This window comes from Salvelinus alpinus, chromosome 11 (assembly GCF_045679555.1).
Source record: "Salvelinus alpinus chromosome 11, SLU_Salpinus.1, whole genome shotgun sequence".
Taxonomy (NCBI): Eukaryota; Metazoa; Chordata; class Actinopteri; order Salmoniformes; family Salmonidae; genus Salvelinus; species Salvelinus alpinus.
The window spans coordinates 41,155,244-41,169,316 of record NC_092096.1 but is presented as its reverse complement, the minus strand read 5'-3'; the positions used below and the strand labels follow the sequence as shown (position 1 = coordinate 41,169,316).

Sequence of the window (14,073 nt, the reverse complement as noted above, 5' to 3'; positions counted from 1 at the left end):
AAGCCAGTCTGGCTTTCAGTCATTTCTCTTTGCACAGACACACATTAGCCCTAATGCACATGCTGGTATAATTAACCAAGCTACTGCCTTTGGTTTTGCCTGACCTAAATCCTACAACTCTGGTTTGGCCCTGGTGGGCTTCCATGTCATCACAGAACCACGGTTATGGAGTTACAGCACTGTAATGTAAGGAAGAATCTGCCTCCCCAAAATAGAACAATATCCCAATTTCAAAAGAGTTTGTGTGGAATTTACATGAACATTTACACCCGTGAAAACGCTCGACGCGATCATTATTTCTCAGTTAATTACAAATCTAATTAGAATATTCCAATGAACGCTTCGGACCCTTTTTCTCTCTTTTCGAATGAAGAGAGAGAGAAAGAACCTCGCTACTCCAGAATGGCAACGTGATAACCTGTAATCTATGGCACGAGCGAACACCTTCCCCTTTTGATGTCCCCCACTAACATCCCAGACAACAAAGCAGACCAATTACAAATGAGCTAATTAACTAAATTGTTGATGGAGCATGAAGAGTTCATTCAGTCCGTCCGCAGGCGCCATGACAACACTGAATGCAGCCATTGTGGGGCCCCTTGCGCGTCCTTACAAGTTGCCATTCGTTTTTGAGGCTCTTCACACCAGCCTATCAGGCAACTCTGCGAGCTGAAGAGGAGATTTGGGTGTAAATCGGAGATCAATTACATCTAGAGTTAATGTAGCCAGCCGCCTGACAGTCTATACAATCTACACGTTCAAATATCCCCACTGAGATGCAAGCGTGTTTATCTCTTTGTTGGGCCCCCCTCGATTAAGCTCGCAAAGAGCCGCTCTGGTTCTGTGGAAAAATAACCCAGAATAGGCCTCTGCAGCTTCAATACTGAGAAACAAAAAATGTACAGCAGCTAAGCTCATCTTAGTTGATGAATGGCAACTTTTATACCATGGAACATAAGACGTCGTTTCTGCTGTGGGAAAGAGGCACGAGAGGCGCTTGGCTGGGTGACATGAAGCTTTATCGGATATCATGGGGGGCCGTTGTCTTGGCCCGTGGTTGTTAAACGCAACTGTCATCGAGCTTGTACTTTTTTTTTGTAGTATTAACACAGGAGACTGTAACGTAATGCACAGTCATGAAGTAAATTCACAGTGTAAGCTAAAACATGATGATATATGAGGTCGGTCAGTACAGGAAAGGGAAGGTGAGTATAAGACACAGCGTAGAGCACATTCTCAGAGTAAGACCTACTTCAAAAACTGTCCGAAGTCCTCACAGACGCTCTCGCAACCGGGCCACTTGCACACCCCATGACCATAGAGGGAGTGGGAGGCTCCGCTTTCCTCGTGTAATGAGCTGAGGGGAGAAGAGAGAGAGCGAGAGAGAGAGAGGGAGAGAGACAGCGGGAGAAAAGGAGAGAGAAGGAGGGAGCGATGGATAGAGAGAGCGAGATGAGAGAGAGAGGTGAGGAGAGGGAAAGAGAAGGGGGAGAAAGAGAGAGGGGGGATGGATAGAGAGAGAGAGAGCGAGAGAGAGAGACAAAGGGAGAGAGGGAGAAAGAAAGAGACAGAGAGAGACAGAGAGAGAAAAAAATGAAGGATCGGAGGTAGAGAGAAGGAGAGAGAGAAGGGTAGACTGGCGTCAGATTCATCAAAAAAGCCATAATGGCTTGAGGCTGCTGGTGGCTGTCAGGTTACCATCAGTGACAAGCAGGTCAAAACAGGTCAATTCAGCCCTGTTCTATTGAATAGTTCAACTGCCAAGGATGCTAGGAGGAGGAGGGAAGGAGCCTAATTAAGCCAAGGATGGAAGTTACTGTCTGCATCTGAAATAGCACCCTATTCCCTATATAGTGCACTACTTTTTGCCAGAGCCCATGAGACTCTTGCTACTCTGGCTAAAGGTAGTGCACTATAAAGGGACTAGGGTGTTCCTAATAACAGAAGGGAGAAAAGATGAGGGCGGGTGGCCTAGCAATATGGTTAACATCTGATTATTGATCTAGAGGTTTACCTATCCCCAGTGTTATTGCAAACCCCTAAACAATGTGTGAAAAAAACATCCAGCCAATCCATTCACAGATTGACCAATTTCCTTTTATTTTTTCCCCCGACCCCTACTTCTTCATCTTGTAAAGCGATCAACAGAGGGCTTTCAAGTAAACATGAAAAATCCAGACGGCCATATAATTTTCATCACGAGATTAATAATATTCTCCGTCATTTATGTTATTTTGAGGACAAGAGGGGGTTCTGCTTGGATAATGGCACCCAAATAAGTTATGACCCCGAGTAGACAGCACATCCTATTAAAAGTGACGGTTTAACCTTTCGGCTCCACTTGTTTCTGTATTTGGCGGGTTGGAGGGTGTGTGTGTGCTTGTGTGTCGGTGTGTGTGAGGGGGATTTTGTGTGTGTGTGTGTGTGTGTGAGAGCTCACACACGGTTTCTACAGGCAGGCTTTCCCTCCATCGATCCACTGTGTGTTAGTAAGCATCTCTCCTTGACAATACTCCGTGTTCGATCATTACGAGACGCCACACCCCCCCGGGGGACAATAACAGATAAAAAGTGCTTTCTCTTTCCCCTCCCGCCTCCTCCTGTTTTTGTTTCTCTTTTAGGGGAACATCTAAAGATATCTTTTTCAAGCCCCTTTTTAGTGGCGGTAGCAGATAGCATCTACTTTAAACCAATTACGCAACACATCCGCCTCCACTGAAGTCTCTCCACACCGCTACACTACGCCACATTCTTAATATATCGCAGGAAAGAGCCTTGAATAATGCATAGAACCAGATAGACAGATATGTGAACAGTGTTTTCTTACAGTCAGAACCACATATAAAGGCGGCATCACAAGGATAAACATTCTAAAATACCACCTTGGCATCACGTATTCTGTTTACATGACAAGCGGAGCAGCAAGGTAATTTCAAAAGATAGAGCCACTAAATACTTAATGTACGAGGTGGTTACCTTTGCTTTCTGCTCGCACAGCAGTGTATTGCTGCCGGTGTCTTCCTCTCCTTGCTTTTGATATGGTGTAAGTAACTGTGTTCAATAGCATCCTACGCTGTCCCTAGGGAGGCCGAGGCTGGTTTTTGAATATTACCAAGACACTAATAAACTATTGAACAAACAAACAAAACATCACGTTCAACCCGGCAGGAACAAATATGTTTTTTTCATTTTCTAAACGGGGGACAAATACTCTGATCGGGAGTTTCTATAGACAGATATCAAATGTATTTGTACATTATTAAAAGCCATCGAAACAACAAACAACTACCAGCCAACAACAAGCTTTTGGTGCGTCCTAACTTCTGTGTCTACAATGTGTTGTGTAGTGGGTGGCGGACGAGTAGCTCACTTTCCGTACCTCTCCCTTTCCCGTTCCCTCTCTCGCTCTCTCTCTCTTCTGGAATTGAGTGCGGGAGACTGGCCGTTGGCGATGGAGTGGTGCGAGATGGGAGGTGACGCTTTGGAAGGGGTAGAGGAGGTAGTCGAGGAAGAGTTGGTAGTGGTCAGGTCCAGGCCGCCGCCGCCGCCGCTGTGTTTGATGCCGTTGTCCTCCATGTTGTGGCCGACGCCGGTCACGTCCTTCCACAACTGTTGGAGCTCTGCTGGGCTCAGTCCAGCTGGAAGAGGGGAGAAACAGAGGACCAACACAGTTACAATCCATTTACACAATCACTACTATGCCCGGAGATGATGTATTGTAGACTACGTAAACACAGAGTCATCACAAACCAACACAAATAACTTCCTCCTGTTTACTGCCTACATACATCTCTATCTTACTTGTTGATACACCGCTCAGGCTTAGTATTTTAACCAAATGGCACACGGCTACACTGAGAGATTAACTGGGATGATCTCTTGTCAGCGGTTCTGCTTAATAAGAATGCAGTGTTCCAATGAAATCTACAGGGATCCACGGGCATCGATCCACAATGGCCGCCACTGGATTACATTCATAGAGGAAGCAGAATTCAGTTAGCACAAATGATATTATCTAGCTAGATCAACGGCGCGTTGCCCTTTTGTTTCAGCTCCACACTGGTAATTAACCCCCCTTCATTTTGTTTCTTCCTAGTTGTTGTTGTTGTTGTTGTTGTTGTTGTTGTTTTTTTAATCCCCTGCCATTTTGGTAAACACGTGTTTACTTCTTGGCGAGGCGAGAGAAAATGGAAGCGGCTCCTCTTGTCTCTTTTCTTTCGCTGCCTACTGTGAGGCAGGCAGTAAACAACAACAACAACAACAACAACAACAACAACAACCCAGAGAGGGAGGGGTGAGCAGGGAGCGAGGGAATAGAGGGAGAGAAAAAAAAAACACTCACAGACAACGGGAAGAGACAGAGAGACAGGCAGAGCTGAGGGAGAGCGAAAGAGGTAGAAACAAAAAGGGAAGAGAGCGAGAGAGAGAGAGAGATAGATTGGTGTGGCCGCCGGCAGTCACGTGCGCTACAGCCCCCCAGCCCCAGAAGCCCCAGGCTCTCTCCCCTTCCCCCTCCTCTCCCCCTTCACTCCCTTCAGCCACCCCTTTACCTGGTGGCATGGTCTGCCCGGGGAGGGCTGCCTGTCCTGGGGCCGGGGGCAGGGAGAGCAGGCCCTGGCGCTGCATGTTGAGCAGGTGCTGCTGCTGCTGGAGCTGTTGCATCTGGAGGAGTTGCTGCTGGAAGACGAGCTGCTGGGCGGCGAGCTGCTGCTGATGCTGCTGCTGCTGTTGTTGCTATAGTGAATAGGAGCAGGAGGAGGAGGAGGAGTGGAGGAGGAAAGGAGCACAGATGACACAAATGAACAAGGAAGTGGGCGCCCACACCGACGACGAGGATACTTCCATTGCCGATGCTGCCGGTGCTCCTTCCATGATCTTAACTACTGCCTGTCTCTCTTCTTCTCTCCTTTCTCTCTTTTTCCTCGCCTCTTTTTTGCCTAGTTCCTGTTCTATTCTGTCTCCTCCTCTTGCTGAACGAGGCATAGCTAGGCACACTGGGCTGATAGACTACACTCTCCCCTCCAGACTGCTATGAGATGAGTTTTCTGTGTGATATTAAGCCTTGGGTAATCCCTTCCCCCCCACAGCTGATAGTTAATTGTCTTCCATTTGCTGATGGTCTATTACAGCTTATGGGGCCGAGGGGAACTCGCTGGGAGATTTACAGCAACTGAGCACACCAGCGTTACGCCCACACCCCACCCACCCTCCCAACCCTGTTTACCACTGGGCCAGCCAGACAGCCCGAGCTAAACAATAACATCAACAACAACAACAACAAGAAACAACTGCCAAAGAAAGCAACCACAGAAAAACATGGGGAAAAAACGGCCAGACTTGTGTGGCTTAATCATAACAGTACTATCCCACAGACACAAACACAACTATAAACCAGAACTATAAGCTGATGTTATTGCAGATGTCGATCAGACAGGTAACTGTGTATCACCATGGTATAATCCGTTTCTATAACAGTAAACATGCCAAGAACTGAGCATTACTTCATTACCAGTTTAATGGCACCTCTTTTTCACAGCTAAACATGTTTAGTCCTCAGTGGGCTGTTGATGAGATCTCTGGTGGTCTATTAGGAAACATGGGAGGTACTGGAGCTATCATACAACTGGCTCTGTTAGCTCCACATCGCTCTCTCTCTCCTCTCTTTTTCTCTTTGTCTCTCTCTCACTCTCTCTTTCTGTCCGCCTCTCTTTTTCCCTCCACTATCTTTCTACTATCAGATTCCATTGCAATTTGTTTCAATTCGCTCAAGGAAAAGCTTGTTATTATAGGAGAGTCTAGGATAAATGTTTTGCTTTTCTTGACAAGAATTACAAGACCAAGGTGGCCATCAAGTTGTGGAGAGACACTCCCGAGGATATATGTGGAGGAAGTCACACTTCACAGAGAGACAAGCTGCAGTGGAAGACCCTTTCCTTTCTAGCCTGGGGGGTGGGATGGGGGGACAGACAAAACTTGTGATGCGCTCACTGGAAAACAGACTGCATAATGGAGCAAGTCATGTGGATTGGACCCACTGTCTCTGGAGAAATAAGGGAGCGATTTCTATTCCATATTTGATGGCGACGGAGGGCTGAAAATTCTATTCACAAATCCAAACAGAAACAAAGCCTCCGGGAGGTCAGTAGCAGCTTCCTGTATGGTCCACATAATGGGCCGCTTGAAGAGACAGAGAGAGAGCGAGATGGAGGGAGGGAGGAGGGGATAGAGAGAGAGGGAGAGAGGTAGAGAGATGTGTCTGGGAAAAAGGTGCCTGCGATACCTTTTCCTGATCAATTTAACTGCTTCCCCATGTTTTGTTTAGATTTGGCCCTGGCACAGCGCGTGGCGTGCTACGATGTTCGGCTCCTGTGACAGACTGCGAGCCTCGCCCGGTAGACTGGCGGGCTGTCAGTGTGATTTATGAGCGCGTCACACTCTAACTTTTCTGCTCCTCGCACTCGGCCCAAACCCACAGAAGCAGTTCATTAATCAGCAGACCCTGTGACTCGGTCCTCTCTCTCGGCTCAAACCGGGCTTTTTAGCTATTTAACGTCACGTCCATCCATTTACATGTTTTAGAAGGAGGGAGAGAACCCCGTCCCCCCCCCCGTCATTTCTCCCCAAGTCTCCCCCAGCGGCAGATAACAAGTGTCAGTGCTTTGTCCACCAAAGGCACATACTGTACACATCCAGTAACACTGGGAGAACCATTAACTGACATTAGAGAACACTGGCTTTGGATTAGCTAGCTTGGTCTGTGGAATCCCACAAAACCACGGCTGCTAACCTGAAGACTGAACTGAGTGAGACAGCCAGAACAGACATCCTCTAGACTTCTTCCCTGCTTGTCTTGCCTGTAATCCCATTCACACCCACTTCCACTGTCAGGCCATTCCGGGTCTAAACAGATACCCACCTCTTTCGCTTGCTTTCCAGGGTGCTGCTGTTGTAAAAGCTGCAGGTGTAGCTGCTCCTGCTGCTTCTTATAAAACTCCTGCAGATGTTGCTGGGAAGGGGAAGAAAGAGAGATAGATGATAAAAAAAATATTCCAGGTAACCTAGGAGAATGTCCATATTATCTTCTGGCTATGTAAATAGACATTGGCAAATGCTTTTTTTGCTGTTGGTTTCATTGGTACGGTGTGTGTCGTTTTGGGCAGTGGAAAGCCTCGATTTACTGAGACAGAGTATATTGATCATACGGTATGATACTGTAGCAATGTGTTTGTAAAGTTAATGAGGAATCTGTTTCCGTACCAGAGCAGCAAAAAGAGCACTCGCCAAGGTTCTGACATGTTGTAATTCATTTTGTTTGTCGTTGTTTTTTTGTTTTTTTGTTGCTGTTGTTGAAAATGAGGTGCCATGACAACACCGACACATGTTGGTTACGTATAACACATATTTGAAGTGCCATACATAATCTGATTCATTTTCTAGCAGGGGGGGAAGGGACACATACTGTAGTCTCGCTCTCCCGCCATGTCTTCTCCATATGGACTTTAAATGGCCTCGCACAGTACTGGAGGGGGCACAATTAATCATATTAACTAGTATACAGTTTTTGGTCTAATGTCTTGACAGGCACTGAAATGCTTTAAAGTGAATACAGCACACTCAAAGGAACGGATTCATCACTCTAAACGTAAGGCGTTTAACACACATCACACATCACATCCACTCTCTGCTGTCTATGCGACTCTCAGTGACTCCTGAAGATAGAGGAGGTACAGTAGGGTAAAGAAAGGTCTTATAAAGAATAGAAAATTGCAATCAGTTTCTAGCCTGCATGGGACATCTTCCTGAAACGTAATTCATTCATAAATTCCACTAAAGAGGGTAGTTCATGAAACAATAATTCCCTACTTAAAGCTTTCCTCACTGTAGTCTATCTAGGAAGTAATGATGAAATTACAAGTCAGCTCCTTCCACATATAACCCAGCCTGTCTCCCTTCCTGTACTGGCTCCACCCCTCTTTCATTGACTTCCTCATAACTACAGTAACTATGTCTTTATCCTGACACCTTTTACCTTTCCCAAGGGCTCCCAGGAAATAGACCCTCGGAGGGATACAGGTAATTGGTTGTGACGTGGTCAAGTGCGTCACTTCTAGTCTCTCTTTTTATAACTGTGTCAAGGGCGCAGCGGGCGTAGATGTACTGTACATTATGTGTATTGTGTATACAGTGCTACACAGGCAGTGTGTGTGTGTGTGTGTGTGTGTGTGTGTGTGTGTGTGTGTGTGTGTGTGTGTGTGTGTGTGTGTGTGTGTGTGTGTGTGTGTGTGTGTGTGTGTGTGTGTGTGTGTGTGGTTCAATGGGTGCAGGCATTATGTGACCATATGCATGTAACTGTGCGCGTATGACTATTTAACTATGTGTGTATATATCTAGGTGAATGTCTCTCGATGTGTATGTGATTGTGTGGGTGGGTGTGTTACTGTGAGTGTCTCTCTGTGTGTATCTACTAGGTGTGTGTGTATATGTTAGGTACCTGCTGCAGCATGACAGCCTGCTGCTGTTGGAGCAGGGCCTGGAGCTGCTGAGGGGATAGGACCTGCTGCTGGAGGATCTGCTGCATCTGCTGGGGGGTGATCACCTGGGGACTCATCATGGCCACCGACACCGGCACCTGGAGGGTGGGTGAGAGAGAGAGAGAGAGAGAGAGAGAGAGAGAGAGAGAGAGAGAGAGAGAGAAGGGGGGAGCAACGGAGATACATAGAGAGAGAAAGAGAGAGAAAGAGAGGGAGTGAAGGACAGAGACCAAGAGAGCGCGAGAGCGAGAGCGAGAGAGAGAGAGAGAGAGAGAGAGAGAGAGAGAGAGAGAGAGAGAGAATTCATCAGGTCTGGCCTCAGACCCCACTGGGAGCATGGTAATTGGGGACCAAAAGGTAGAGAAAGCATGTCTCCCGTCACCCTTGTGCTGTGGCACTCTGTGCTGAAGGATGGATGGGTGCTGTGCCTTTGTGTTTCCTTGCCTTATTTTTGACAGTCCGCCCGCTGGGAGAAGAGAGGGATTTAAATAGACGTATACCCTAATTAGCTGAACCCTTGAACCGCCTTAGGCATGCCTATCAGTGGCGGCCATTGTGAAACAGCAGGAAAATGCACAACTCCAAAGTTGATTAAAATAACACAGTTGAAGTGGACACTTGGTATGCACAATCAGCATGCAAGCACCCAGACAGACCCTGGGGTTGGAGATCACTCAGAAAGAGCCTTGGAGAGACAGAGAGGGAGATGATTCTTAGAGAAGCTTTCTCAGAGAGGAAAAGAGCGATTGGTGCTAGTAGACAATTCTGTTTATAGAGTGGAATTACCAGCTGCCTTTCTGCTGAAGTTCTGCTACTTCTTCATTCTCACGAAAAGCAGCCAGAGGTTTAATTCTTTCTCCTGACTGACGTGTCATTTTGAAAAACCTATGACACTTTTTTAGGTGATAAGAATCATTCGACTATGAGCTGCTGTCAACACTGCTCGAGAGAACTTCCCCAAAACAAAACAAAGACAGATTTTTCTCAGCCAAAGTCTTATAAGACAGTAGATAGTGACTTTCTAACACAACAGATCAATAACAAAGCAAGAAAGATCCAACTTTTCATTGCTTCTCACTTTGATTGCCTGCATGAGCACATAGCAAGGGGAATGTACCTCTAATGTCTCTATCACTTTATGTTCAATTCTTCATGCCTGGTATTTAAAAAAAAAAAAAATTTATACAATGACTGGAATGAAAACAAACGCTGGGACGAGTTTGTTTACTCCTCTACGCTGCAGTGAAGTTTGGAACAGAAACTCAAAACTGCTGAACGAAGGAATTTGAAACTCTCCCCAGAGTCTTTCACTTTCACCTGTTGGGGCCACGGTTTAATCTGAAAGTGTTATTTGACTGTAAGGGCTTTGGTCATTTTAATATTCTATTACACATCCAACCATTGCAGATGCAGAATAGTCTACCAAATAGTATCTTATGCTAAAATAAGATTGATTAAACCTCTTGCAGGCATCTTTAAAGAATGGGACTACACTGAATCTTTTAGTATGTAGTCGTGGCCATTCCATAGCCCTCGCTAATTGCGACATCGTTTAGCACATAGTCGCTATGAAAGTATACTACGACGGCATGACAAAAAGGGCCAATAAGACCCTCCTGTCCCCCTAACGTGCAACGCTGCTGTCTAATCAAGCTGCTTGATTACTTTCCATACATCTCTCCTTGTACCCCCCCCCCCCCCCATCTCTCTCAGGCCTTGACACGTCCTTGTTTTGCTCTTCCCTCCTCTCCTCTGCCCAGGTTCCCCTCTTTGATTAGCTGAGACATTTGCATGGTCACTACACATTTTTCATTTTAGAAGTCATTATGCATTAGCGCTCCTGATCGCCCAGCTTGACTAATCCTGATGAACTGAAAATCACAGCTGAAGGTCAAACTCCATCCCCAGCCCCATCCTCCTCCTCCTCCCCGCCGCACCGCCACATTCATATTCAAACAAATCTTAGTCTGGACACCATTGTTCATTAGGGTCTTAGAGAGGGTGTGTGTGTGTGTGTGTGTGTGTGTGTGTGTGTGTGTGTGTGTGTGTGTGTGTGTGTGTGTGTGTGTGTGTGTGTGTGTGTGTGTGTGTGTGTGTGTGTGTGTGTGTGTGTGTGTGTGTGTGTGTGTGGGCGTGAGTGAAGGCTGTTGTGGTATAGCAGCAGCCTCACTCTCTTCCGCACTTCGTTAAGCAGACACAAAAGAAAGAGGCCGAACAAAGCAACAAAAGTCACAAATGAAACATCTGCACGTAACTAAATGCGCTGTGCTTCCACCTTCAGTGTTATTAAACCTTAAGATACATCGGAGACTTGCAATTACCCTGGGGGCCACCCCGTTGAATTGTGGTGGACAGGATGACAATGCTTTCATTAAAACCCATTAATTGGCTGCTTGAATGAGGATCCTGCGGTTAATGGGGTTGACGAAAAGGGGAACCCGGTGTGAGTCTGGGTTTTTAAATGTAAACATGTAAATAGTGAATAGACATAACCATACAATATCATATAATGAATCACTACACCACTAAACACCATGTATTCTGTAAGAGGTATATATACATGCATTACTAGCCCAGTTGTACAGGATGAGGATAATACTGTATCTGAACAACAAGCCAGGGAAAAAGCCTACACATCCTGAGAAGGAAAACAAGGGGATTCAAAACCGAAAATTGAAAAACAGGCAACAAATGAAGTCACGGAAGTGGCTTTCCCGCTTTCATTAGCTTTTTAGCTAGCGAGTGATGGATGATAATCATCTTCATTTCATCGCTCTTCCCCAAACAAAAAGAGAGGCAGGCGAGGCGGAGGAGAGGAAGGCCCCGGCCCTCGGTTCATTGTTGAAGCCCCAGCACAATGCTAATTCCAGGCGTTTAACTGCACGCTTTTCTGCTTGACGTATCAGAGCCTCCAAGATGAAAGACGATAAGTAATTGCTCTCCTGGTTCTTATTCTTCACTGACAACCCATAAATTTAATTTTACACACGTTCATTTACATTTTCGAGTATATGACATGATAATTGCCGGAATATAACACCTCCATTCCGCAGGATACCGCAGCCCGGGCCGCTTGATTGACAAGAGCAGTGAATTGAAAGGAACAGAGGCTGAATTGCTTCTCCTCGAAATGATTTTGCCACGAAGGGACAAAATTAATGAGCATTTACAGGGACCGTCGCCGTCATAAACACGGGCAGACAATGAACGGTCCTCTCACACACAGGATCAGACAACCACCATGATATCCAACAACGCTAGGCTAGCTAGCTACAGTAGCTCCTCTGTCAGCCATTACCAATCTATTCTTAAATCATTTGAAAATTGGCTACATTTGAGGTTGGTAACTGGGGAGGACGGAAATAACAGAAATGGATGTATATAAATATATATTTGAGTTTTGAGTTTATTTGTATTTTTACAGGGACAGTGCACATTAATCAACGCTTCAGTAAAAGTGACGGTTTTAGCCAGCCGGCTAATTTTCAACCGCAGTCCCTGGGCAGGTTATTAAAAACAATTACAATAGCAATACAGACAAACAATGAGCAACACGTAGCATGCAGACAGAACAACATAGAACAAGCAACACGTAGCATGCAGACAGAGCAACATAGAACAAGCAACACGTAGCACGCAGACAGAGAAACATAGAACAAGCAACACGTAGCGTGCAGACAGAGCAACATAGAATAAGCAACACGTAGCACGCAGACAGAGAAACATAGAACAAGTAACACGTGGCACGCAGACAGAGAAACATAGAACAAGCAACACGTAGCACGCAGACAGAGCAATAGCGCAAAAAGCAACAAAACAAAATACATAAAAGCAACAGTGTTTCCACACCTCACGAGCTACATACAACATGGAAAGCGGCAATACACACCTAGGGATTATGTTCACAAGTCTGATTGGCCTTTGTGATGATGACTATTGGGCTTTCTATCAAGCACTTTGAGAGCTTGTTTGTAGACAGACTGAATGGGTTTTAATGTTGTACAGCAAGCTTGGGCCCAAATAGTCAAGCAGTATGTTAAGTGGGGGAGTATCATAGATTTGAAGTACAGTTTTGCTACCTCTGTGTATGTGCAAATTGTTCCCAAATGGGCGTGTTCCAAAATGATCCTACTCCAAATCCTCAAAAAGTAACACATCATGTCATTGGTATGTGGGTTAACATTCTAAACAAAATAATACACAGCATGGCAATCAAAGCAGTCTCGGGCGCTTTCTGTTTGCTCCCTATTTGTTTATTTCCTTTGCCTTAAGAAAGCGGAGGAAGGCATATAGGAAAGACGATGACTATCAACTTGAACTTTGGAGGCCGTGTGGTTTGCTGCTTAGGTCCAAAGTCTGAGTGCAGAACAAAAGGACCTTTAAATTGGATCCTGATGAGAAAACATTGGCTGCCCCTCACAAGAACAAGCACATCATTAAGGTGCTCTCTCTCTCGCTCGTCACACTCCGTGCCAGAGAACGAAACAAACCTCTTCACGGCTGCAAAAGGTCAACTTCTTCTCCGGAGAGAAGTGATCAGGTACCTCTAGACTCCGCCAAGGCAGCAGTTGCAGTTTATTTCCGGTGAGAGGCCTCGTATTTTGTTTGATTTGACTGAGAATTGTGCGATTAAAAACACACCGCCGCTCGGTGGCTCTCTGCATCGAACCGGACCAATGGGCAAATTAATGCACCTTCGGCGGTTATACGCAATTGGGCTTATCTTTAGGACAATGGATTTATGACCAAATCAAATTACACTAAAGGCCAGAGTAGGAGATATCCCACAGTATCAGAGTTAAAACTTAAACAATTAAGGGGTGAAAAGAAATACGTGAATTTCTCTCAATTTCCGTAGAATTCACTTAGCGGTAATAAGTGGGGGAAGTTCCCGATTAATGTGGGACCGAGGCATAAACAGGGCCGGAGATGGGATGGTGAATGGAGTGAATAACGTTAGGGTCTCTTCAGCACTAGCTAAACGGTCTCAGTGCTGCCACAGATACTGTTAAGATAAATAAAATGAGAAATGGAGGGGCGTAAGGTGGTAATTACTTGAGCTGCTTGGCAGAGACAAGCTTCAGTGTTAATTAAGGTGTTAGACCCATTTTAGCCCAGAGAAGAGAGAGAGATAGAGAGAGGAGCGAGAGAGAGAGGATGAAATTCCTCCAGTATCCCCTACTAATTCATCTCAATCCCGGGCTCCCCAGGGGCCATGGGCCCCAAACTACAGACTCCCTCTGAGCTGCTGAACTTCTGACCCCTCCAGTCCCTTTCAGCTGACACTGCTCATTTACTGGTAGGCTCAGTGGTCCTTCAAAACCTATCTATCTCTGTGTAGATAACCCTGATTACCTTTTCGTTGATAAAGCGGAGGACATGTACTGTGTAACTGTAATATGTCATTACAACAGTGTCTATAATAGTGTTTATAGCCTCCAGTGGCTAGTGGAGAGGAGCAGACACACTGTATTATCACACTAGCAGACTGTACTATCTTTCTCAGTTGATATTTCCCGAACGGGTCTCCTACCAGTTGTCT

At 45.8% G+C, this 14,073-nt stretch overlaps 1 protein-coding gene across 17 annotated transcripts in view; it reads right to left on the bottom strand.

The window, feature by feature from the left end:
- LOC139534171 (forkhead box protein P2-like) overlaps positions 1–14,073 on the bottom strand; it is a 113,415-nt gene that overhangs the window by 27,978 nt on the left and 71,364 nt on the right. For 8 of the 17 annotated variants that reach the window (XM_071333021.1, XM_071333020.1, XM_071333017.1 and 5 more), the window contains 6 exons: positions 8,492–8,629; positions 7,460–7,519; positions 6,917–7,006; positions 4,551–4,734; positions 3,371–3,638; positions 1,253–1,357 (listed from right to left, as the gene is read on the bottom strand). In XM_071333021.1, the coding sequence (XP_071189122.1) occupies positions 1,253–1,357; positions 3,371–3,638; positions 4,551–4,734; positions 6,917–7,006; positions 7,460–7,519; positions 8,492–8,629 (845 nt within the window). The remainder of the gene's footprint in view (positions 1–1,252; positions 1,358–3,370; positions 3,639–4,550; positions 4,735–6,916; positions 7,007–7,459; positions 7,520–8,491; positions 8,630–14,073) is intronic. The other 9 variants (XM_071333019.1, XM_071333018.1, XM_071333022.1 and 6 more) reach the window with 3 other exon arrangements.